Source organism: Pseudorca crassidens, chromosome 21, assembly GCF_039906515.1.
Source record: "Pseudorca crassidens isolate mPseCra1 chromosome 21, mPseCra1.hap1, whole genome shotgun sequence".
In the NCBI taxonomy this organism is placed as follows: domain Eukaryota; kingdom Metazoa; phylum Chordata; class Mammalia; order Artiodactyla; family Delphinidae; genus Pseudorca; species Pseudorca crassidens.
In genome coordinates this window covers 27,448,539-27,475,294 of record NC_090316.1, presented here as the reverse complement: position 1 = coordinate 27,475,294, position 26,756 = coordinate 27,448,539, and the positions used below count along the sequence as shown (strand labels likewise).

The 26,756-nt window shown below is 52.8% G+C and overlaps 1 protein-coding gene across 5 annotated transcripts in view; it reads right to left on the bottom strand.

Annotated features, from left to right (window-relative positions):
• The window catches only part of ARHGEF10 (Rho guanine nucleotide exchange factor 10), an 88,805-nt gene extending 70,302 nt beyond the window's left edge, over positions 1–18,503 (bottom strand). For 2 of the 5 annotated variants that reach the window (XM_067721590.1, XM_067721595.1), the window contains exons 1-2: positions 18,412–18,503; positions 2,469–2,548 (exon numbers count right to left, since the gene is read on the bottom strand). In XM_067721590.1, coding sequence (XP_067577691.1) covers positions 2,469–2,505 — 37 coding nt within the window. In that variant the 5' untranslated portion in view covers positions 2,506–2,548; positions 18,412–18,503. Of the gene's footprint in view, positions 1–2,438; positions 2,549–2,751; positions 2,873–18,411 lie in introns of those variants that run through there. The other 3 variants (XM_067721588.1, XM_067721589.1, XM_067721591.1) reach the window with 3 other exon arrangements.
• Positions 18,504–26,756: the final 8,253 nt, after the last annotated feature.

Sequence of the window (26,756 nt, the reverse complement as noted above, 5' to 3'; positions counted from 1 at the left end):
TGGACTTTCTCTAGTTGCGGCGAGTGGGGGCTACTCTTTGCTGCGGTGCTCGGGCTTCTCCATGCGGTGGCTTCTCTTGTTGCGGAGCACAGGCTCTAGGCATGAGGGCTTCAGTAGCTGCGGCATGCGGGCTCAGTAGTTGTGGCTCACGGGCTCTAGAGTGCAGGCTCAGTAGTTGTGGCGCACGGGCTTAGTTGTTCCACAGCATGTGGGATTTTCCTGGACCAGGGCTCGAACTCGTGTTCCCTGCATTGGCAGGTGGATTCTTATCTACTGCGCCACCGGAGAAGTCCTTCAACGGACTTTTTAAGAGGAAAGTTTCATTTTCACAATGGGGGAAATTATACCTAAAGCATCACTGAATCATCAAAAACGATGCCAGGCTGTTATGCCCATTGCTAATCGTCACAAGTGTTAACTACCCAGAAAATCTTGTATCAGAGTATAATCATGTTTAAGGCATGGTACTAACATGTTTAAATCGTGGTCTTAGCCCTGGGCTGTCAACCAGGAAACAGCCATCAGCCCGGGGAGATGGAGCTGGTCCTCTCCCGGCATCCTCAACACCCCACGTCGGTGGGACCTCCCCAGGCTCCCCAGAGGAAACCTCCCAGGTGGCCCATGTAGAAGGTGGTCCACGTAGAAGGTCCCACCTTCTCCCAGCTGCGAGTCACCTCCCAGCTAAGAGGGGCCCTGCCTGGGGACAGGGTCGGGGGAATCACCCGTGAACAGCCTGGCAGGACTGGCTGTGCCCCGGGAGCGACAGGCCTTGCCGGTGAGACTCGCTCGCGACCGTGAAGACAGCAGGCGAGCAGGGCCCAGGAGCACCTGGTGCTGGAGCAGCAAGGGGTGGGGGGGGCAAGCGGGCCACTGCGGGGAGAGGATGGACGGCGCTCGTGGGAAAGGGCAGTGAACTCTGCTCGGCCCTCAGCGCCCCTCCAGCCCCCCGAGGGACCCTTCGCTCTCTGCACCCGTCCTCTTCCGTCTTTATTGAGGCATGAGTGACACATAAAAACTGTGTATTTATGACGCAGGACTGGATGATTTGATCCACCTGTGCTCTGTGAAATCATCACCGCAATCAGCCTCCACCCCACACAGGTACCGTCTTCTCTCTTCTCTGCTTTTCCCGCCGGCAGAACATGTAAGCTGCCCTCTCAGCAGACAGGCCTGAGCATCTCATCCCTGCGGCTGGACCTCGGACGCGGCCTCCTGCCAGCTGAGTCCCCGCACAGGCCTGGCTGCCACCTCGCGGTGCCCAGGCGTCTGGCCATGCGCTCTGGGCCGAGGTCTGTCCCAGGCTTGCAGGCCCGCCCGCCAGGACGCGGTGCTGCTGGGCCAGGCCCTCTCCTCCCGGACCAAGCGCAGAGGTGCCTCCGGGGGTGAAGGTGGACGGGCGTTTCTGCAGAGCTCGGGGCGTGACTGGGAGGCCGAGCCCCTGGGGGGTGGGCACCGGCGGACACCGGGCATTTGCCGAGAGCTGGGCGGGAAGGCGTGGCCTCCTCTGCGGAAAGCAGACCCTGTGTCCTGGAAGGACAACGCACCTGCCACCAGGTTTGAGCAGCGCGCACGTCACCCACAGTCCTAAAAACCAGGTGCAGGTGCTTCTGGGCCTGCCTTTTGTATTCTGATGCCCCCAATAGCCGACGCCCCCTGAGCACCTCGGAGGCCGGCAGCTCCCTATCCTGCGTGGGTGCCGAGGGTGCTGGTGCCCCATGGAAACAGCGAAACGGCACAGAAGACAGCAACGGCTGGTTTCAGTGAAAGGCCAGGAAGGAAAGGGCGGGAGGGCAGTCGGGGGGTAGGAGGGAGCCCACTGCCCGGGCCACACTCGGGAGCGTGCGGCCAGCACCAGGAGACGGCCCAGCGCACAGGGGGCCGTGGGGACCCCAGGCCTGTCCCCGAGAGGCCACGCTGCCCGGCATCGTCTGGGCATCACCTCCTTGACGGGGATGAAAAGTGGTGAGCGGTGTTGGTCTGTCTCGCTTTCAGTTCAAACAGTCAAAGTCGGGTCTAGCCTGGAAGACCTCAAAGGCCAGCCACTCACACTCAGATCAAACTGCGGCCCAGAAACAGGCCCCAGAAGCCCTGGCAGACCTGGAGGGAGCCGACAAGGAGGCTGCCTTAAGCTCCGCTGGCAGGTGGCCAGTGGCCACAGGGTTCGGCCTAAATCTCGTCTCTGAAGTGGGCCGTCACCCCCCTTACCACCTCCAGGGGGTTCTGATGGGTCGGGTGAAAGTAAACACAGGAGACCCTAGACACTGGTGTGGGCACCGCAGGGATGGGTGGAGGGGCTCGGCCAGGACCCCCAGGCCTCCGCCCCCTAGGGCCTGGGTAGACCCTCCTCCCTCCCAGGAGCTCCTAGCCCAGGCCCCACCCCAGAGGCCGCGGGTTAGTGATGCCCAGAGCATGGAGCCTGGGAAACAGCCCCAATTCACCTGCCCCGCCACCGGCCTGCAACCTGTTACCTTCCCGGGCGGGAGCCGGCGGGCCCGGCTGGTCCATGCTGCCGCGTCCACCTCGCTCCTGGGCTCGGAGGATCCGGGACCTGCGAGGATGAAACAGGCTGTCAGGGCCGGGGGGAGGGTGGCCCCGGACGCCTCTGGGCACCCCGCCGACAGCCTGAGAGAAGGAAAACGCAGATTCCATCCATAGCCGCAGCGAAAGATCTAAGGACGTGAGGACCGCAAACCGCCTCGAAATAACACTCAGGGCAAAGCCAGATGGAGACCGCCGGTGTCTTGACGTCACCTTGAATTGCAGCCAGGGGTTGATTTTTGCAGCTGGATTCAATGGCCGGACCCGGCCCGGCCCAGGACGCCTTGATTCTCTGCTTAATTTCACACATGTTCTAAGGGGAGAAATGGACACGCAAGTCCAATGGTTTTTCTTCCTCCTTCAACTAAATCTTTAACAGTTCTGAGTGAAGGATTAGTTTCTGAGGATGAAGGAGGAGGCTGACCGTTTCCACAAGCCCTTTCGAGCCAGCGGGTCAGTAAACCCTTGGGTCCGGGCCGGATGCCTGCATCCTGCTTTGTTTCCTTTCTCTTTTCTGCTCTTCCTGTTTCCTCGCACGCTGGTCTAAGAATGAGCGTGAACCGCCAGGCCGTGAGAAGGCTGGTCCCACACCCCTCAGCATCCTGTGAACCAAGGTCTCTGGTTATGGGTGTTGACACCACCAACACCTGCCTGGATTCTTCCAGAATGGTCGCAGGAAAGCAAACCTCACTCGGGAAGCCGCACTTTGCAGAAGCACCTTCCCGGTTCTCAGGGTCCCAGATGAGGCCCAGGGAAGCCCCTCAGTGACACCCTAGCCCCACGGACGACACACCACATTCAGTGACGCCAACCGAGGCAGTTCACCCTCTCAGAGAGAAACTGCAGTGCGGTTTCCAAACCATTTACGACAGACACGTTCAGACCCCAAGGGTCAGGGAACTCGAGTCCCGGAGAACCTGGAACAGTAAGCGGACGACCAAACCTTTCTCCACGGGGAGACATGCCGGCTCCTGAGAGCGAACGTAAAACGACTGCTTCCGTTTCAGTCAACAAACCCTCAACCAACACCTCCCACATCCTGGTCTGCGAAGTCACAACAAGGGGACACGCATGCACACGTGCACGGCCATGTGACCGAGGTGTGTGCACACGCACACATGCTCACACGCGTGCACACACATGCACAGAGGTGAGTGCACACACACGCTCATACGTGCACACACATGCACAGAGGTGAGTGCACACACGTGCTCACACATGTGTACACACATGCACACAGAGGTGAGTGCATGTGTGCAAGTGCGCACACACACACACACACACACACACACACACACACACACGGAGGCCCGGGGGCTGCAGGGAAGGAACAGGAGGGAGGACAGGAGGATTCGGAGCCTCAGAAGCACACAGAACCGGGGCGACGTCCGCTGCCGTGTCCTCTCCCAAGAAGTAAATCAAAATACCCGAGTGCGAATTTAACATCCCATTGGATTCACATCGGCTTCGTGTGGCGCCAGGTCAGCAGTGACATGACACAGACACACGGACCGCATCCACGGTGCTGTGCCTTAGGTGACGCCCAAGAAGGAAGCAGGTGGGGCCGCTGGGCGGCCCTGGACCCGGTGCCAGGACCCCACAGGCACTGCTGGGCAGGACAGACATGGGTCCGCAGGAGGAAGACAGTGCGATCCCTGTCCTGGGAGGAAGCGAGGAAGAAGGAACTGGTCGGGGCTCCCGGGGCGATGAGGGCTCCCACGTTACTTTACATCCGCACCACTGACTGAGGACGGAGGCTCTGCCTCACTCCCCCAGCACGAACCAGCCAAATGCAGAGCAGTCCGAGGACCTGCCGGGTCGGTGAGAACAGGGCCCAAGTTGCCAGGGAGCTGGGCGTCAGAGCAGAGCACGCCCCATGCACCCCTCTGTGTGACCCCAGCACCGTCCCTCGCAGACACTGCTGGCACGTTGCCCGGGCTCGTCCAGAACAAGTGGGACGCAGAGCCATGCGGGACCTGACGGCCACGTGGCTTTCCGTGTCTTATAGATTCAGGTTCCTCAATCACGTCATTTACTCACCTTAAACCATGCTGGACAAATCTCATTAATGCTATTTGTTTCTACTGAAAATGCACAAAACAGAGTCAAATTGACTTCTCGTTTCCCATTGCTAACGTGTGGGACAAAACAAAGAAAGACTATGCCTGTGCTTTTTCTTACTCTGATGCCTGATCCTATTAAACAACCACCGCTCACCCTCAGAGCGCTCCCAGGATGCCAAGATGGACCTCGCAGCCGTCCTCGTCGTCCTACCCGAGGGTGAGAAGCTGAGAGGGCACGGCTCTTGTCTCCAGAGGCAGAGCTGGGACCGGAACCCAGGCCCCTGGTGCCTCGGTCTGTGTGTGTGACTGCGTATGAATTTCAGTCAGACCACGACACTCAGGGACTGTTTTTTCTTCCCAAATCGGCATCCATAGGAAATTGCCTTCCTGGAAGCTCACACACACACACACAGGATCTGCCTCTGGATGTGGAGGGCCTGGGTGTCCGTGATCTGAATTCCACTCCACGCAGGCATCACCCAGCACTGAAGTTTCAGCCCCTGGACCTCCCAGCAGCCGTAGGAAGCCTGCTCCCCGAAACTGGGCACCTGCCGTCTCCCAGATGCCCTCCAGGTGTTTTTAGGGACGGGATGAAGCCCGATCGGCCCACGACCGACCTCGGGACGGAGGACAAGTCTCGCTTTCACGAGGCTCCTCCCCAGCAGACGAGCAGCAGAAAATAAGGCCAACCTGGGCTGCAGGGCCGTGGGGATCATCACTGCCATTTTCCAACTTAAGCATCCTAATGAGAGATTTCATTGTGCACCCAGGTTGTGGTTTCCAACAAAAAGATGACACACGCGGTAGAAGCAGCAGCCCGGAGAGACGGGCACAGAGATGGTCCCTGCAGTGCGGCTGTGACTCTGCCTCAGAGCCTGGGCGGCGACAGAAGTGCCCCAGTCACTTGATTTTTTTAAATTTCATGGAAATAGCCTGAGTCTTTGCTCCAGTGAGGTTTCCAGTATCTTGGCCGTCTCTGCAGACCTGCAGGGAGAGCACCGTGGACGTGTGGACACTCTGAGGGACGGGACCCGCCGCCCCTCCCAGCAGGTATTCCCTGCGCAGGGGACGCTCTGGGTCCTGCGGGTGTGGAAGGCAGTGGGCTCTCCACAAGGTCCTTTCCGCTGAGAAGCAGCATGACGAGTAAGCAGGGGGCTGGGAGCCTGGACTCGAGAGCTAGTCCGGGGAGACCCTGCTCGGCTCCGACCCTCTGGCCGGACGAGCTCGGTCTCCTCGCTGTGAACCGAGGTGACAGGGACATCTCTGCTGGCGGCCACGGGCCTGGGAGCAGAGAGCACTGGGGTTGGTTCCCCAACTCCCACCCCGGCCTCCGTGCTGTCCAGTCACAAAAAGTTGGTGGACAGACTACAGGCTGAGCCTGCCCCCGACCCACCCAGCTGGGACCCGTCGAGTCCACGCACCAGAGACTGCGCCGCGGTAGGTCAGGGGCACCCAGCGTCCCGCACGAGGGCTGGAGGTCCACTCAGAGACCAGCGGGAGCCAGTGCACCTCAAGCCCGGGGACAGAGCCCGGGGATGCGGGGGACGCACGAATCCTCATGGCTCACGGCCGCTGGCGCTGGGTCCGCCGTTGCCTAAAACCACGAGCTTCCCAGCGACCTCACGTCAGGAAGGTTCTGTCTCCACATGGAGATCCAGGAAGGAAAAACTAAAAGCTCCCAGGACCTTACGGTATGAATCCTGTTGGAAAGGCTCCATCTAAGTTTAACCAAACAAACTCCAGGGCAAACCAAACGCACCAACCCTTTTCACTGAACATTTTCATAAATTTTTAAGTAGACATAATGCTCACAGAAACGAGAAGGACGGAAGGGAGCGGGGAGAGAGGGAGGGAAAGAAAGAAAAGCACAGAAACAAGAAGGAAGGAAGGGAGCGGGGAGAGAGGGAGGGGAAGAAAGAAAAGCACAGCTTCTCTCTAAGCCGAGCACAGAACTTAGCCGTCAGGGACGTCTATTTCGTGCTCATCGAATTTGGACCGCAAAGGGCACAGGAGTGCAGAGCACACATGGTGCCTCGCTGGGGGTGTGTCCTGGGTCCCGTGTTTCTCTGCTCACATCAGACTGAGGCCACTTCCATGGGGCCTCCTCCCCTCCCCTCAGAAAGGAAAAAAGCGAATAGAAGTGATTTATTCCGTGTGGCAATGGCTATTACACAGCATCCAACCCACAGATGTTCACCTGCTCACCATCTTTTCCAAATGGTCCCCTGTCCAGGGGATCAACCCCTCTGAACTCCTGGAGGGGTGCTCACCTGGATGGAGGCTGGGAATCGTGCCCTCCCCGCCCCAGGCAGCACACACTCTGCCACCCACACCCGTGCTGCCTCGGCCCTGCTGCCCTGACTGCAAATCTTTATGAACCAACCCCCTCCTGCATACTCCTGACCCGAACTCACCCTGCGAACAGCTCCCGGGCACCTCTGCGTGTGTGTGTGGTGTGTGTGTGTGTCTCTGTCTCTCTGTGTCTCTCTCTCTGTATCTCTGTGTGTGCCTTTCTCTCTGTATCTGTGTGTGTGTGTCTCTGTCTCTCCATGTCCTCTCTCTGTCTCTCTGTGTCTGTCTCTCCATGTCCTCTCTCTGCCTCTCTGTGTCTCTCTCTGTATCTCTGTATGTGTGTCTCTCTGTGTGTCTCTGTATCTCTGTATGTGTGTCTCTCTGTGTGTCTCTGTATCTCTGTGTGTGTCTCTCTGTGCCTCTCTCTGTATCTGTGTCTCTCTGTGTGTATCTCTGTGTGTCTCTCTGTATCTCTGTGTGTCTCTCTGTATCTCTGTATGTGTGTCTCTCTGTGTGTCTCTGTATCTCTGTATGTGTGTCTCTCTGTGTGTCTCTGTATCTCTGTGTGTGTCTCTCTGTGCCTCTCTCTGTATCTGTGTCTCTCTGTGTGTATCTCTGTGTGTCTCTCTGTATCTCTGTGTGTGTGTCTCTCTGTGTGTGTCGCTCTGTATCTCTGTGTCTCTGTCTCTCTCTGTCTCTCTCTCTGTATCTCTCTATGTCTGTTTCTGTCTCTCTGTGTGTCTGTGTGTCTCTCTCTCTGTATCTCTGTGTGTGTCTCTCTGTGTCTCTGTCTCTGTGTCTCTGTATCTCTGTGTGTGTGTCTCTCTGTGTCTCTGTCTCTCCGTGTCTCTCTCTCTGTCTCTCTCTGTGTCTCTGTCTCTGTATCTCTGTGTGTGTGTCTCTCTGTGTCTCTCTCTCTCTGTATCTCTGTGTGTCTCTGTGTGTGTGTCTCTCTCTCTGTATCTCTGTGTGTGTCTCTCTGTATCTCTGTGTGTGTGTCTCTGTGTGTGTGTCTCTCTCTCTGTCTCTCTGTCTCTCTGTGTGTCTCTGTGTCTCTCTCTCTGTATCTCTGTGTGTGTCTCTCCGTGTCTCTGTCTCTCTGTGTCTCTGTATCTCTGTGTGTGTCTCCCTCTCTGTCTCTCTCTCTGTATCTCTGTGTGTGTCTCTCTCTCTGTCTCTCTCTGTGTGCCCACCCCCTGGGGAGTCCACGTGGCTCGGGAGGGGGATACAGCCCTGGAGCCTCCCCAGACACTGTCCCTGCAAACACCAGAGGCCGCGACACACAGGCCCAAAAGAATGAACACGTGGAAGCTTGGCTGATGCCCAGGCCATAATCTGCACTTTTATGGGGTGAAAACATGCATTTAATTATTTATTAGGGCCTCCTAATAAGGAACAAAACCCAGAACTGTGCCTGACACGGGGTCTGCTTTCAGAAGAACACTTGTGGGGGGCAGGGGTGGACAAGGGGGGGGCGGGGCGGGGCGATGCTCCTGTCCCCACTCTCCCTTACCTTCTCTGTCCCTCACTCTTCCATCCCTTAAACACCTGGACCACAGGCCAGGCCTGGCCCAGACCGGACTGGACTGGCCTGGACCGGACTGGCCTGGACCAGACTGGCCAGGCCTGGACTGGACTGGCCTGGACCGGACTGACCTGGCCTGGACCAGACTGGCCTGGACCGGACTGACCTGGCCTGGACCAGACTGGCCTGGACTGGACTGACCTGGCCTGGACCGGACTGGCCTGGCCTGGACTGGACTGACCTGGACTGGCCTGGCCTGCACTGCTGCTGTTCTGTGCCAGGTCCCTCCAGAATCCAGCAGGCCCTGCCCCCAGCCGCAGGCCCACATCAGCCGGGATGCACGCGCCCCGAGCCAGACTCAAGCATCAGGAAGACACCTGCCCCGCTGCCCCCCGAGGACCAAGGCACCCAGAGACTCACAGCACAAACGCTTCACGCCCCACGGACTCCTGAAGCCTGCCTGCATCCAAGGCCCCCCACACGGTTGTCCGTGGCCACACAATCCGGCCTGAGAGCCTTCTCTCAAAACCTCAAAACCACCTAGACAAAAAGCACCGTCGCTTCATCGCAAAACTTACCAAGGACGCAGTTAGTTCTGTCTTTAATTGGCAGTGTCCTTGAGAAATGTTTCCATCAAAGGGGGTATTATATTCATAAAACAAAACCGGACAAAGTTACTCTTGCAAGGGGGTCACCACCGGACTGGCCTCTGCGTCTCCGTGTGTGACATTCTGTGCCCTCTCAGTCGGCTGGTGGGCATCTCTTCCTCTGATTAATTCTTGGGCTGCAGCCTGTCCTCTGTCTGCCCAGGCCTCCCTGTCACCTCCCCCGCCACACATGCCCCTCCAAGGACAGGCACAGAGCACCCCAGCCACTGGCAGTTCAGGACTTGACCAAGGACGCAGAGCAAACAGGCACCAAATCACCCCAAGGGATCAGGGGAGGAGGGCGGCGAGGAGGCAAGACGGCAGCAAACGCCCCACCCCTCCTCCTGTGACCCACACGCGCAGCAATTTCTTGCATGATGTGAATCCCAACTTTCAGAAACAATCCTTACAGACAAGGACATCCAGCCTCAGGAATGGAAGGAACCTGGGAAAACCCTGGAGCTGACGTCCATCCCCCTGCCTTCCTTGCAGGGACACGTGGGTCAAGGTCAAGGGTGACGGACTGTGAGGGCCCTGGCCGAGGGGCTCATATTCCAGCAGGAGTTCCCGTTACTTACAGGAAACACAATGGAATTCTTCCACAGAGAAGGAAGTGTGCTGTGCGAATGTGTAATTACAGCAGTCGGATGCAGACGAAGCCACTGTCCCTGCAAAGCTCCCTGGAGCCTTTCATCACGCGTCCAGGGGCAGCAGCTCAGCCCAGGTGTGGGGCGGCCTGGCTCCACCTGGTCCCACCCTACAGTCGCCGTCCCCTGGGATGCTGGCACTGTCCACACACCCAGCACTGGCTTGGGCCACACTGTGGACCACTGTGGGGTGGGAAGGAGGGCTGTGTCCAGGCAGCATCTGCAATCACATCTGCCCTGCTGCAGGGGGCTGAGACTCCCCTAGGACGGGAGGAAGGAGGACAGAACCGGAGTGCAGACTCAGTGTGGGGAGCAGAGAGAGCTTTCCTGAGGAAGACTGGGGGGAGAGCAGCACGAGGCAAGGGCAGGCAGAGGAGGCTGTGGCCTGAGGTGGGGCCTGTCCAGGTCAGAGCCTCAGCTCGGAAGGCGCCACGGAAGGTGTTTGATCAGGGACTGATGTGGCCAGAGTTGCCTTTTTAAAAGGTCACACTGGGGCTTCCCTGGTGGCGCAGTGATTGAGAGTCCGCCTGCCGATGCAGGGGACACGGGTTCGTGCCCCGGTCCGGGAAGATCCCACATGCTGCGGAGCGGCTGGGCCCGTGAGCCATGGCCGCTGAGCCTGCGCGTCCGGAGTCTGTGCTCCGCAATGGGAGAGGCCACGGCAGTGAGGGGCCCGCGTACCGCAAAAAAAAAAAAAAAAAGGTCACACTGGCATCAGGTGGACAGGGCATCGGGGAGGAGGGCCAGGTGGATGGAGGCCATCCCCCAGGAGGCTGTAGGGCAAGAGGCTGGGCTCATGACCACAATGATGATGGGAATGAGGAGGGGGAGGCAAAGGAGACGGCACAGAAAGTGCAACTATGGCAGCCAAGCCACAGGGATGGGCACCTTCTGTGAATCTTCCCACTTTCTTCTGGTGGTTGATTAGCAGTTTCACACCATCGTGGTCAGAAAAGATGCTTGATATGATTTCAGTCTTCTTAAATGTATCAAGACTTGTTTTGTCAGCTAATGTGATCTATCCTGGAGAATGTTCCATGTGTGCTTAACAAAAATGTCCATTCTGCTGCTTTTGGATGGAATGTTCTGTACATATCTCATAAAATTCACTAAAGTTGCAGAACATGAAGATGTCACAAGAAAAGAAAGTTATAAGCCAATATCCCTGATAAACACAGATTCAAGAATCCTCAACAAAATACTGGCAAACCAAATTCAACATTAAGTGAAAAGGATTTATTCCAGGAATGCAAGGATGGTTCAACATCTGCAAATCCACCAATGTGATACACCATATTTTAAAAAATAATGAAGGACAGGGGCTTCCCTGGTGGCACAATGGTTAAGAACCTGCCTGCCAATACAGGCAACACGGGTTTGAGCCCTGGTCCAGGAGGATCCCACATGCCGTGGGGCAATGAAGCCCATGCACAACTACTGAGCCCATGCTCTAGAGCCTGCGAACCACAACTACTGAAGCCCACGTGCCTAGAGCCCATGCTCTGCAACAGGAGAGGCCACTGCAATGAGAAGCCTGTGCACCACAACAAAGAGTAGCCCCCACTCACCGCAACTAGAGAAAGCCCAAGTACAGCAACGAAGACCCAACGCAGCCAAAAATAAAATAAATTCTAAAATTATATAAAATAAAAAATAAATTAAAAAAGAAGAATAAAAATCATATTATCATCTCAATAGATGCAGAAAAAGCATTTGACAAAATTCAACACCCATTCAAAACAAAAATTCTCAACAAAGTGCGTACAGAGGGAATGTGCCTCAACATAATAAAGGCCATTTAGGACAAACCCACATCTAACATCATACTCAAGAATGGAAAGCAGAAAACTTTTTCTCTAAGATCAGGAACAAGCCTAGGATGCCCACTCTCACCTCTTTTATTCAAAATAGTATTGGAAGTCCTAGACACAGCAATTAGGCAAGAAAAAGAAATAAAAGGCATCCAAATCAAAAGGAAAAAGTAAAACTGTCACTATTTGCTGACGACATTATATATAGAAAACCCTAAAGATTCCACCAAAAAAATTGTTAGAATAAGCAAGTTCAGTAAAGTTGCAAGATACAAAATCAATATAGAAAAACCTGTCTCCTTTCTATATGCTAATAATGAACTGTCAGAAAGAGAAATTAAGAAAACAATCACATTTACAATTGCATCAAAAAGAAAAAATCTAGGAAAAAATTTAACCAAGGAGGCAAAAGACCTATACACTGAAAACTATGATACTGGTAAAAGAAACTGAAGAAAACACACATAAATAGAAAGATATTCTGTGCTCACGGACTGGATGAATTACTATCATTAAAATGTCTATACACTACTCAAAGCAATATACAGATTCAATGTAATCTCTATCAAAATTCCCATGGTTTTTTTTCACAAAAATAGAACAAACAATCCTTAAATTTGTATGGAAACACAGAAATAGCCAAGAGAAAGAAGGACAAAGCTGGAGGCATCACATTTCTTGACTTGAAACTGCACTGCAAAGCTACTGTAATCAAAACAGAATGGTATTGGCAAAAAAACAGACACATAGATCAATGGAAAAGAACTGAGAGCCCAGAAATAAACCCATGTGTATATGTTCAATTAATCTGCAAGAAAGGAGGCAAGAACAGTCAAAGAGGAAAGGACAATCTCTTCGATGATTAGTGCAGGGAAAACTGGACAGCTATATGCAAAAGAATGAAACTAGGTCACTAACTTACACCATACACAAAAATTAACTCAAACTGGATTAAAGACTTGAATGTATGGCCTGAAACCATACATCTCCTAAAAGAAAACACAGGTGATAAAGTCCTTGACATCAGTCTTAGTGATGAGGTTTTGGATTTGACACCAAAAGCAAAGGTAACAAAAGCAAAAATAAACAAGCGAGACCACATCAAACTAAAAACTTTCTGCACAGCAAAGGAAACCATCAACAAAGTGAAAAGACGACCTACAGAATGGGAGGAAGTATCTGCAAATTATCTATCTAATACGGGGTTAATGTCCAAAATACATAAAGCACTCATACAACACAATAGCCAAAAAACCACCGATCTGATTTCTAAAAACACGGGCAGAAGAACTGAATAGACATTTTTCCAAAGAAGAAATTCAAATGAAAAGATGCTCAACATCACTAATCATCAGGGAAATGCAAATCAAAACCACAATAAGATATCAGCTCACACCTGTTAGAATGGCCATCAACAGACAGACAAGAAATAACAAGTGTTGGTGAGGGTGTGGAGAAAAGGGAACCCTTGTGCACTGTTGGTGGGAATGTAAATTGGTGCAGCCGCTATGGAGAACAGTATGGAGGTTCCTCAAAAATATAAAAAATAGAGCTACCATATGACCCAGCAATCCCATCTCTGGGTATTTATTCAAAGGAAACAAAAACAGGATATCACAAAGATATCTGTTCACGCCCCCTCTCTCCTCCCCCTCCCTCCCTCCCTCCCTCCCTCCCTCCCTCTCTCTCTCTCTCTCTCTCTCTCTCTCTCTCTCTCTCTCTCTCCCCCCCCACCATCTAATCCACCAGCAAATGCTGTCAGCTCCACCTTCAGAGCACATCCCCAATGAGGTGAGCCGTCTCTCCCTCCCTCCATGGCCACCATCCGTCTCTTGCCTGAGTTTCTGTAAAAGCCTCGTAACTGGCCTCCCTTCCCCCATTCCTGCTCCTCTGTAACCTTCTCAAGGCTGCACCCAGCAGGCCCCATGAAAGCACAGTCAGCGTTCGCACCCCTGTCTGTCACTGTTTCCTCCCCAAGGTGGAGCCCTGCCTCAGCCTCCATCACTCAGCACTGCGGCCACCAGCCTTCCTGCTGCTCCCAACACACTCCTGCCGCAGGGCCCTTGCACGGGCTGCTCCTTCCGCCTGCAATGCTCTTGGGTGGACATGAGCGCAGCTGTCACTCTCCATCAGGTCCTCACTCGAACATCACCTTCCCGGTGAGGCCTTACCTGCCATCTTCGTGAGTAGCAGGCCCCTCCCCCCAGCACCCCCAGGCCTGTCTCCTGCTTTATTTCTATCATCATCTAAAGTACTATCTACTTTCCTGTCTACAGTGTCTCCCGGGCACAAGACACAAGCCCCATGAGAAAAGGACCTGGGCCTTCTGCTCACTGCCTAGTCTTGGGACTGAGGGCACTTGGTAGTCAGCACCCAGTAGGTGCTCACTAAATATCCATCAAATTAATAAATCCCTTCCAGATTTGCTGCAGCACGTGACCACCTGCACCTCTTCCCATCTGTAAAAAGGTCGTTCTTTTTTTTTTTAAGTTTAAGTACAAGAACTTGATTTTTAAAACGCATGAAAACAAAATGACATTGAATGTATTTCATCAGGGGAGAGACGGAGGCCTAAGGCGATGGCCTAACATTAGATTCCCTGCTGGAAGCTCCGGACAGACGGCAGGCGCGCCCAGGAAACGGGGCCACGGAGCACACCCAGGCGCCGGCAGGGAATGAGCCGTGGGCACAGCACCCTGGTGTGAACCCTCCTCACCTTCCCCGGGGTCCTCACCCTCCTCCCACGAAGGTGGAGAAGGAGGCGGCTCTTCCGGGGCAAGCAGGAGATGAGGCAGGGTCCCGATGCCCTCCTGTCGGCCCAGACTGGCTGCAGCGGCCGCACACCCTGCAAACAATCTCTCCCCCCTGCAACTACCTGGGATTCGTTTCCCAAATACTTCTGTCGTCTGGCAAATGCTGCACCTTTCATTCCTTCCTATTAAATCACCAGGAGCAGCACGTGTCTAAACGCTCTTGCAGAACAGAGGCCGGCAGCAGGCCCAGTGAGCTCCCTCTAGACCCCGGCTCTGGGCCTGAGACGGGACTCTGTCCTCCACAGACCCTGGACCCCAACAGCCTGAGTCTGATTTTGGTTCCAACTGAAAAGCGATCTAGGGCACGCCAGCCGGGACAAGAACTCTGAGACGGAGGCCCATGCCCGGCACTGCTCTGGGAGAAGGGCCCCGCTGGCTGAGTCCCTGGCCACGCAGGTGACGTCCAGCCCAAGCTTCTCTGATGGACGTGAATCGGTGCTGCCCACGTGGCCGCTTCCCAGCGACCTGCGGAGTCAAGTGCTTGAGAACAAAGCATCAGTCAACGTCTTATCACTTTTGCAGCAAGAGGGCCGGCCGGCCGGGGCCAGGGGCCAAGTCCACGTCCTCGGAAGGGAGCAGGCGGCCAGCCCCACGACGAGCCCCAGCCCAGAGCAGGCGCCGCCACCCGGCCAGGCTCAGACCTACACACACAGGGAGGCAAGAAACATGCCGGATTCCTGCCCTCAGAGCTCAGCACTCCTCACCCAGAAGCAGGCTCTGGCTCCCAAGATGGGATCACGGTTAAATTTGGAACTCCTGGGCAGTATCTACAGTGGCCCACACCGCCTCCCATCCCCACCACCAGGCAGATGCCAACACTTTCGAGCAGCCCTTGCAAGCCATTGCTGAAGCAGGGCAGAGCCTGGCCCGAGGGCAAAGCAGCCAAGCGACTCCCCTGCGTCCTTCCGGGGGTCTAAGGCCTTCCAACCCCAGTGGAGATGGGCGCTGAGCACGGCCTCAGCACAGACGCTACCCCTTCTGCTCGATGTTCTCTGTCCCGTCAAGTCAGAAACCAGCTAAAGTCACCCCCCCCATCTTCCCTTCAGGGAAATAAGGCGAATAACAGAATAAAACACTAGGTGTGCACAGAACACTTTTATCAAAATAAAACTCCTCAGCTTTTCCAGTACTGTCAGCTCCCATTCTCCACACCACTGAGAAATGACTCAAGTTCAAAGTTCGTATCTGTTTGACTTTGGAGTCTGAATGTCCACAGTGCTTTCTTAAAAAAAAAAAAAAAATGATGTCCACACATGAGGCTCGGGTTCCCCACAGCCTGCTGGCCTCCAGCCCAAGAAAAAGAGCGAAACCTCAGCCCAGGAAGCAAAGCCCTGCCCTCAGGACCCTGACACACCTCGCGTGTGAAAGGTCCTCTGCTACGTGTAGCTATCAGTGTACAGAGTATTCGGGCATCCTCACCTATTCCTTTTGTTTTCTTCCTAAATGCCCAGGTCAGGGTCACAGGGGACTCACTGAGCCAAGCCCTTGGAGTCTCAGACAGGCCACCAGGTCACCAGCCACCCCCCTCACCCGGTGGAAGGCTAGCTCAGCCATCTGTGTGGGAGCGCAAAGCAGCACCCTCACCCACCCATGACCTTTCTTCACAGCTCCCCTTCCCAAGGGCACTGCAAGGCTGGAGAAGCTTTTGGCGCTGCATTTTACTTCAAAAAGTAATTTCTAGTATCAGAACGTAGCTCATGGAAGAGAAACACTTTAAACCTAAAAAAAATAAATAAAAACTTAAAAAAAATCTTTTGAACACTCTTTAATGAAACCATAAAACGACAACCCAGAGAAAGCACCTTCTACTAGCAGGTACGCATTACTTTCATGATATAAAGAAGAACAGGAAATGAAAGAATAACACCAGTGCCATGACTGCTCATTTTTATAATCAAAGTTTTGAAACTGTGCACACAAAAACAAAGAAGCAGCAAAAACAAACTTTGATGTCTGGATCTTTGAAAAGCCTGAGTTGGGAAGGAGAGACAACGAGGGGGGGGTATGGTGGGTAGGGGCTGGTGGCAGATAAGAGGGTCCTTTGCCAGCTCTCCTGTGCCTCACTGCTCACAGCCATCACCCCAGAGCTGGCCCTGCCCCCCACCCGCAGACCTGCACACCCCTCTGTACCGCAAAGCTCCCAGAACTTCCCACCTCGTTTTCTCAAATTACACTTCCAGAAGGCTTAACCGAGAAAGCAGTAATCCTACCCCATAAATGTTTAACATCTATGTTCCCCTTCTATCTTGTTTCACTCCACGTATGTTTCTACCTGTGCAAACTATGAATAATGTATGAAGTATACATGAATATGCTCTGAATATCCCAAGATGTGAATTTTTCGTTGCAGCTTTTCTATCATGCCTTGTGCAATAAGAACACTGTAGTTTTCAACAGGGGTCTGTATTATTGATATTCCAGAGTAATACAGCCAAACTCACAGCATTTTTATTTTGCTCTAACTTATGCAGAACGTCCTTATTTTAAAACGCATTTCCACACACTTGCGGTCCAGCAATTTCCAAAGTGAGTAAACAAATTCTGTGGGGACCTGACTCCCCAGGGTGGGGTGAGCAGTTCCAGAACTCAGCCCAGGGTCCAAATGCCACCAGAACCCCTCGATCTCCAAGAATTCCCAAAGAGTCAAGAAGTTCTTCTAACCCCAGCAGAAAAACTGCAGAGAAAACGCGGCACGTCAAAATATCAAGATGACAAATTTGGTAAAACGAGAAAGTCAAGTTCGATTTTTAAAAGATGAAAAGCTATATTGAATAACTTTGGATTTTACCTCGTCCCTAGATGTCTACAACTGCTTTGATAGAATCTGGCCTGTATGGAGAGACTAATCTATTAGGAAATACCACTTTCTATGAGTGACTTTTCTTATGGACATGAAATTAGGAAACCATAAAGAGTCACTGAGTCACCTAACTGCACATGCGGCCACTAAATCATATCCCAGGGCCAATCAAGTAAACACTGTGCGAGCTTAAGGGGTAAATTATATTTTTAAATTACACAGAGTATATCTCATCTTTCCATTATAATAAAAGTTATTTCCTAGAAAACAGATGTCCAAAATATATTTTTTAAGCAATAAATGAACAGTGAAAACGTTATCCCTCCCAATGTTCTACCTGAAGGGGTATTAAGTAACTCTTGCACAAAATCCAGAACACTGATGACTACTTTATTTTTTTCTTTGTGGCTCAACCAAAGAAGAGCTAAAAGTCCATTGCATTTTGAGTTAATGACAATTTTTACCTCTAGTAATTGAAAAGAATATTACATTGCACCAAGTACGTCTGCTGCTTTCTCAGAATGTTCACGTCCTTTTAAAAGCTGAAACATTTACTCAGATTTTTACGTTCAAACCGAGGGTCTCCCAGAGGGAAGGTGTGGCCAGGTGGGGATGAGCAAGGTACCTGCCGACCACTGGCAGCACACCCGCTTCAGTCTCCCCAGGAATGGAAGATGGGGGGAGGGGGAGGAAACACGTACGGGTTTTTTAAGTACAATAGTAATTATTTTCACCCTAAAGTGGGCCAAGGACTTTTTCCTCTATCGGAAAATATACATGACTGCTCCCCACCTAAACACCCCAACTCGCCACTCCTCCTGCAACGTCACTGGGGCCCCGGCCTGGGGTCCCTCCTGCACCCTCCTGACAGCCTGCGGGGTCTCGACCCGGCTCCCGTTACCGCCGGGATTCGCGGTAAATGGGGGCTTTCCCGGGCCTCAGCTCCGCCACCTGCACGGTCCGTGCCCGGGGGCAAGGTGCACCCCGAGTGGCCCTCGCACAGTCACCCAAAACCTGGGGCCGGCGGGCAGCCCGGACTTCAAGGAGCGGTGGTATCTGGCCAATTCGGGGGAGTTAGGCAGAAGTGCAACTTTCAAAGGAAAAAAGGAAACTCCGAATCCCCGCGATAGGTGGGCTCGCTGGAGGCGCCGTTCAAGGACCCCCGCCCGCCTCCCACCCACTCTCACCCCGCAGGACCCCCACCCGCCATCCGCCATCCGCCCCCCGCCCGCGCTCAACTCACAGGACCCCCGCCCATCCCCGGCCCGCACTCACCCTGCAGCCAGGACAGGACCCCGGCCCGCCGTCCCTCCGAGGACCCCTCTCCCCTCCTCTTGTCTGCGGCCCCGGGATGCGCCCTGGCCCCGCCCCGCCCACAGGGAGGCAGGCCCACCCACACGCCGTGATTGGCTGGATTGGATGGTGCCGGGCGCCCACTGGCTGCCGCGCCTGCCCGTTCCTCTGCGGCGCCCCGCCCCCGCGCCCGCGCATTCCTGCGGAGCCACGTGGCCACCCGCACCCCCTCCTTCGGCTCAAAGCCCAGCCTGGCTGCGCCCACGTCGGCTGGGGGCGCCAGGCAGGACCCCTAGACCCGTGTCTTTTCCCCACGGAGCCCTCGGGCTGCTCACTCGTGGGCAGGGGGCCGCCCGGTAGGGCACCCCCGGACCCCCAGACCCCCATCTCTTCCCCGGGGAGCCCTCGGGCTGCGCGCGCGTGGGCAGAGTCCGCCGGGCAGATCACACCCCTAGATCTCCCCACCCCCCTCGCTGTCCCCAGAGCACCCACCCTCCCTTCGCTCGCTGGCCCTGCCAGCAGGGGCGTTCCTGGCTCCTCAGAAGGTCAGCTGCCCCGAGGCCCGCCAAGTGTTTGGAGTTTGGAAATGCAATGATTTCACACATTGCCGAGGCAATTTTTAAAGCTTGCCTTTTACTGGAAAGCACTCATTTTCACCTTTACCTTGACGGTGAACATGGGTTCTAGAATTCCGTATCTTGTAAGAGCCAAAAAGCAATGCTGTAAGAGGGAGAGCTTGACCCTGCGTTTTCACCCTTGGAATGGACAGCGCTTATTGGGCCTAAAAAGCATCCTTATACTACGAGCCCATTTGAGGTTAAAAATCCACGCAGGGCTTCCCTGGTGGCGCAGTGGTTGGGAGTCCGCCTGCCGATGCAGGGGACGCGGGTTCGTGCCCCCGTCCGGGAGGGTCCCGCATGCCGCGGAGCGGCTGGGCCTGTGGGCCATGGCCACTGGGCCTGTGCGTCCGGGGCCTGTGCTCCGCGGCGGGAGGGGCCGCAGCAGTGAGAGGCCCGCGTACGGCAAAAAAAAAAAAAAAAAAAAAAAATCCACGCATATGCTTGGTTCCTCACAGAAGCGCCTAAGATAAACAAGAATTTCCTTCTGTGCTGTTGGAATTGTTTGCCAGGAGCATTTCTTTGTTTTATAATTTTAAAAAGGAAGCATATTATTGCTCTAATTTCTGCTATAGGACAAAACTCGAGACAAAGCATCTTTAACAAGAATACAAACCAAAATGACAGCTGAAGAATGTTGCCTGTTACCTGGTCAACAAGGTAAACAGATGAGCCATGCCCTAAGCCTCTCCCATCTCCTGCCCAAATCTCTCAACCGAATCTCTCTCTAGAAGTAATTTAAAGTCAGAACGTCAGAACGGCCAGACACCTTACAGATCTAAGGTACCATTCACTAGGTTTATAGAAGGAAGCCCATGTAACTAAATGTCAGGAAGCTAATTTGAACACTGAGTGCCTTTAAAGCCCCCATGCTCTGTAAAATTTCTTTCCCTGGAAATTGTGACTCATAAATCATAGCTACCATATAAAGACTACAATGGTTGGGAAAAAAATAAGAGTAGGTGAGGGAATATTTTAGCAATGTTTATTATTAGCATTCTCTAATTTTATGGAAAAAGACTGAGCTGTTTTTAAATACTATTTCAGACCTGTCTTAGAGCCCCCTGGGAAGATACTAGAGCCTGAATCAATTGAAAAAGATACTTCCTCTCGGTGTCTTTAGTATCAGAAACATTATTTGGGGTCTCTTCTCCTAGGGCTCTTTGAGTACCTTATTCAAAGTTCTCCTACCCAATTTTCTTAGTAGCCATGGTGGACAGAGGTAGAAAGACCAAGTGAATTAGTTCTGTTCACCACACAACAGGAAAATCCTGTTACGTGTTGTGTTTCTGATCTAGTGGAGCAGAGAAAAGAGGGAAATTATACTGTATATGGATGAAACAAGGGATTGGGAGTCGATTTGGGGATCCTATTTTGGTTTCTAACACTAACAAAATCCTGTGTGACTTACACAGGTCTCTGAGCTTCCATCTCACCATCTAGAAAATGTGACTAATAATATCTACATCATAGATAAGGTGTTTAAAAGGGAGAACTATATAAAAAACGCAGTATGATGTCTGGGAAGAGTAGATGCTCACTAAGCCATAATATAATTTGGGTCTAACTTTTTTTTTTTCAGGAGCAAGAAAACATATTGAATCACTATTTCTAATAGATGGCTCACAAGTTCATTTTAAGAAACTTAAGGAAGTTCAGGAGGCTGCTATTGTCATCATTTTTCACTCAGAAATCATGCTATTTTGGACCATGGGGACAATACAGCAGCAGCATCATAACTAGAAGCACAGAGTGCAGCTTCCCCATTTCCACAATGGCTGTGTTGACCCCCTAAGCTCAGGGCCACCAGGAAGGGCAATGCTGAAGTGGGTGGGGCATGGTGCTGGGGCAGAAAGAATTCCGATTGAAGCCTCCAGTCCTGTCTAGTTTATTCTAGTGTTCTTCAGATATATCACCATTTCCTGTAAGCCCTGATGTGGAAGAGAATCAGAATTTCCATTGTAATTTCCTCTTTGACCAGTGGGATATTATATACATATATGGAGAGAGGGAGAGGGAGAGGGGGAGAGAGAAAGAGACTGAATATGAGGGAGTGGCTCACACAAGTATGGAGGCTGACAAGCCCCAGGACGTGCCATCTGACTCAGGAAAGCTGGTGAACCAAGGGAGCCGATGGTGTGAATCCCAGTCAGAGGACAGGAGATGACCTGAGATGACCCAGCTCATCAATGAGGCAGAAAAATGGGGAATTCCTCCTTCCTCCGTCTTTTGTTTTTTTCAAGCCTTCAGTTGATTGGATGATCCCCACGCACATGGGGTGGGGGCCATTTACTGAGTCCACGGGCTCAAACGCTAATCTCTGGAAGCACCTGGAAAAAATGTTCAATCAGGGTAACCCATGGCCGTCAGTTGCCCCATAATATTAACCATCGCAACTACACACTGTTGATGGGAGTGTAAAATGGTACAATCATTTGGAACATTTGTTTTGCAGCTTCTCGTAGGACAAGCACAGCAACCGCCCTCTTAGGTATTCCTTCAAGGTACAGGAAAACATAAGCCCGTAAAAAGACCATTAAAAGAATTTTTTATTCGTTAACAGTTCTAACTGTTCAAAACAGTGCACATAGTTCAAAACTGGGAAAAGTCAAATTGCATCAAAGGGTGGCTGTAGCCACGAAGTGTGGTCTGGTCCCACAGGAGAGCGCTGCGTGTAACAGTATCAGAAAGGACAGTAACAGAAAGGAATAAACTGCACTCAGTAGCTGAGATGAACCTCAAACACACTGCGTTGCGTGAAAAGAGAACAGACCTGGAGCACACCCCCTGCCCAGAGCTGCGTGTCCGTCTCTATGGAAACGACCGCCGTGGTGGGTGTGTGGGTGCCTTCGCTCAGCCCCAAACCAGCGGGCTGGGACGGAGGCGGCTGGCGAGTGGGAGGGGCTCCCAGCCCCTGTGCGCTGATCCGGGCCGCTCCCTCCCTCGCTCTCGCTCGCCTTCCGCGCCCTGCCTGCAGCATCTCCGCCCCGCCCCGCCCCGCCCCTACCCGCGTCCCCTCCGAGGGCCGGCAGCCCAACGAGACACGAGGGGGCGAGGGAGGGAAAGGAAAGCCAAGAAGCGGCGACGAGGCGGAGGAACCCGGCAAGATCAGTGAGGCGGGTCCCACGGCTGCTGTTTCTGGCGTCACGGGAATCTGGAGGGCGAGAAGGAAGCATTGTTCCAGGCGGAGACAGGGCTGTTCTGTTCCCAGAGCCCTTGCCATGAGGCCCGAGCTGTTTTCTCGCTTTGCTCCGTGTCCAGCGGGGGAGGCGAAGGGCCCCGAGAAGGGCAGGCAGCGCCCACCAGCCGCAGACGTGGGTCGAGAGCCGGGTGCAAGGCCTCCATCCCAGGGCTTCAGGTTCACATGCAGGCTCCCCTGAGGCCAGCAGGTGACACCTGGACTTGTGTGGGCTGGAGCGCTGTGTCTCTTCCCTCCTTCCATCCTGCCCTCCCCTCCTCTCCTCTGGCAGGACGGTTCAAAGTTTGGGGAGCTGGAGCTGGAAAAGAATGTCCAAGAAGGGACAGAGAAGGAGGACGGTTGTTCTAGAAGCTTCTTTCCTGCTCGGAGAGCCCTAGTCCTGCCCAGAATAAGCTCTGATTCTCAGCAGGGTGAGCACAGGGGTCGTCAGTGCCGAGGAGACACGCAGTCAGGAAGGTGCCATGATTCGAGGAGCCCAAAGGAACGCCCCGCACCCCACTCCTGTGTGTAGGTACATCTGTTTTTCTGACCTGGTGGCCTGAGCTTCTCCGCCGGTGAGAAGTAGGGCATCTGCAGCCCCTGCTGTCCTGTAAGAGGCCAGCACACCTCAGGGTTGGGCAGTCAGCCACCTTGACCTTATTATCCAGGACTGCTAGGAAGAGCAGGGGGTGGGGGAGGACCGTGTCCGGGCTCTGGGAATTCTGGTGCCGAGTGGTCCGAGCAGTGGAGGAGAGGAAGGAGGCTGCAGTGGACAGAGGGGCTCAGACCGACCCCACCCGCAGTCCCTGCTTCTAGTTCTCCCCCGTTTCTGGAGCTGCGTCACCCAGGACGATCCTCGAGGATGTTTCCTAAGCTCGGGTTCATTCCCATCCCCACAGGGATGATCCCAGCCTTGACCATCCCACGGGGCTGACCCCCTGACCACCGCTTCTCCCTCTCAGCAGGACGCTGACTCCCATTGTATCTAGAACTGCTGAGGCAGAGGGTGACCTCCCTCTGCCCACTCCCGTCCACACCAGAAGGACATGAACGCCTTTCTCGGGGACGAGTCGCCCTGCGCCTGCCCAAGGTCACCGCGGTTACTTTGTAGTCCAGGTTCAGACCTCTGCTCTGTCTCTGCTTCCATCCACCCCACAGATCCCCACCCCGACTTCCAGACCTTCATCACGGTGCCTGCAGGCGGGCCCCACCTCTGTTTCTGGGACCCTTCACGTGAACTCTGAACGAGGGTGTGTGTCTGCAGAACCCGACCTGAGATGCTCACCGCTTCAATTCCCAGCTCCCCTGCCCGCTGCGCCCCGTCCCACCTGGCTGTTGTGACACAGCTGTGACCTAGCGGACAGATGTGTGTCTGCCCCCAGTGCCTGTGCCCAGAGCTCCGCAATACCCTGGGGCTTCCTGGGTGATGGGAGCATGTTGGTTCTAGTGAGGCAGCTCCCGGATGGCTCAGAAATACTGAGCCAGGATGAGAGGCTTGGAACTTCCAGCCCCACCCCCATCCTCTGGGAGGGGAGAGGGCTGGAGATTGAGTTAACAATGGATCGTGCCTACGTGATGAAGCCTCCAAACAAATTCACAAACTATGGGGTTTGGAGAGCTTCCAGGTGGATGGACACATCCCCAACTCCCCGGGACAGAAGCTCCTGCCCCCAGGACCCTCCCAGACCTCGCCCTCTGTGCCCCTTCACCTGGCTGTTCGTCCGTAACCTTTAATCTTATCCCTCAGTAGGTAATAAACCAGTAAACGTAAGCAGTGTTTGCCTGAGTTCTGTGAGCAAATTACTGAACCCAAGAAAGGGCTTGTGGGGACCCAAGTCAGAAGTGTGAGAGACCTGGGCTGGTGTGTGGAGCTGGGCATCGTGGCACCAAGCCCTCAACTGCAGGACGTGATGCTAACTCCGTGTGGATGGTAGCACACCCAGCTGGCGTCGGAGGATTGGTTGGCATGCGGAAAAACCCGCACGCTTGGTGTCAGAAGTGTTGTGAGTAGAAGTTGTTTCTCTTGCCATCACTCTGCTGAAACATCTGGCTGAGGATCTGGTTGGTCCCCGGCTGCTGCCCCCAGGCAGCGAGCGGGCAGCTCTGTCTCTGTGCCGAGCTCTGCACCCTGAGGCCTGGCTGCTCAAAGCTGCCTTCTCCCTTAGCTGACATGGTGCCTTCCTGGTTAAGGTGTTTTCAGACCTGCCCGTTTCTCCGCCTACACTCTCTCCCGCCCTACAGTCAGCTTTCAGGATCAGAGTCTGGTCTGTGTCATGTGTCTGTGTTTTCCCTTTTTAAGTTTCATCCTCCTGATGGCCAGTCTCTGCAGAGCAGCCAGAGACGCACAAAGCAGATCGGATGCAGCCACGCCGAATCTCAGGGACCTAGGATGGTTCCCTCCCGACCCCCGGCAGAATCAAGTCCCAACCTCTGCTTTACAGAAATGGGCAGCTTGGAGTGTATAATTGCAGCTGACCCTTAAACGGGTTTGAACGGGTTTGAACTACAAGGGTCTGCTTATATGCAAATTTTCTTTTTCAATAAGCGTAGTACCTGTATTTTCATTTTACAGATTTTTAAATTGACTAAGTTTGGGGAAAGTTTGTGTTTGATTAGAGATCACAATATGTGGGATCAAAAGAACGAGGGGTGGAGTCCTGATTCCATCCAGACTGTTTCAGCTTCCTGCCCTCGGCCGAGTCATGGACCATTTCCTTTGTTTTTGAGGCAGAGATAGCAGTACCCATGTTTTCGATGGCTTGGGGGTCAGTGCTCCCACCTCCACATTGTTCAAGGGTCAGCTGCATTGGTTTCTGCCTTTCCCACTAGACCGTGTTAGCAGATCACACTACAGTTTAATTCTTGTAGTTATTCGAAAGATTAACTAACGAGGCAGCTCCTGGAATGATAAAGCGGAGAATTCTGACAACACCAAGTGTCGACAAGGCTGTGGGACGACTGGAATTCTTGTATGTTGGTGATGGGGGCACAGATAGGACATTGTATTGGGAACACCACCTGCAGTCTCATAAATTAAGTGTATAAGTGCTCAACCACTGCATCACCAGGGAAGCCCCGAGTTCATTTTTTTTAAGTGAGTCAGATATCAAGGTAAAGAAGAGGCAGAATTTGAAGTGAGTTTTTTCTTTTTTTTTAAAGAGACTATTCTTTTTAAGATTTTTTTTTTATGTGGACCATTTTTAAAGTCTTTATTGAATTTGTTACAATATTGTTTCTGTTTTATGTTTTGGTTTTTTGGCCGCAAGGCATGTGGGATCTTAGCTCCCTGACCAGGGATCAAACCGGTACCCCTGCATTGGAAGGCGAAGTCTTAACCACTGGACTGCCAGGGAATCCCTGAAGTGAGTTTTAATGTGATAAAGAAACACTGTGAATGTTAGAGTTCATCATCCTTGCGGCCTCCTTTCAGACTCTCAAGGCCCTCCCTCCTTCCTCTCTAATTAAACTTACTTCTTTGGGGGCAGCAACATTTGATAGAAAATTTAAATAATTTCAGGTTCAATTCTATTATTTTTCTCTTTGGTTTACTTATGTGGATAGAAACACTGTGTTCTATGTTATAGTTCCAAAGGCATGGTATTGTAGCTTTGTTAGGTTTTGTGCGCTTGCCTGGGTATAAAGCGACAATCAGAGCAATACTGTCACAGATATTAACTTCAACTAATGAGCAGGATAAGTTCTGTGTCAGAAGCCACCTTCAGCTTAGGGACGCTCGGTCTACCAGACACTCCCCCATAAGGTGCCAATTTTACTGGCAAGCCCTTAGTAGCAATAGATTCAGTTTTCTTACTACATCCCAAATCAGAGATTTTAATTAGCTTTTACCACTTTTTACCTTTTTTGATTTTCACCTAATTATCCCCAAATTTAAATCTGACTGAATTATTTAACAAGCAGACAACAAAGAAGCTATTCTCAAAAACAAAGAGCCCCACCCTTTCCGGTTCTTGGCCCCTGCTGGGTCAGATCCAGCCAAGATTTGAAAGCGTTTGTGGAAAAGCTATGACTCAGTGTATGCTCACAGTATGGTGGTTTTCCTATTTCCCTCCCAAATGAAACTTAGACAAGACCACCATGTTGTTGAAGATGAAAAAAATCAACCAACTAATTTGAGGGGGAAAACGATACCATTTTCTAAAATCTCCTAAGCATTTCCTTTTCTGAAAACAGACATGGGAATCTTAATGGAAAATGATAAGCTAGTTAAACATTACTCATAAGAAGCACCATCCTGTGGTAATAAAATGTGAATTTGGCTGAAAATAGAAAGATGTATGTCTTCACCTTAGCCATGCTTCAACTAGTTGGATGACTGGATAAAGTGTTTAATTTCTCAGCCCTGTGAGATGGGATGGATGATCTCACACTTCCCCCCAGTAATACAATGGGGAATAGACAGCCTGTTTTTCTGATAAGGGGTTAATACCCAAAATATATATAAAGGACTCATACAACTCAGTAGCCAAAAAAAACCAAACAGACAATCTAATTAAAAAAACTGAATAGACATT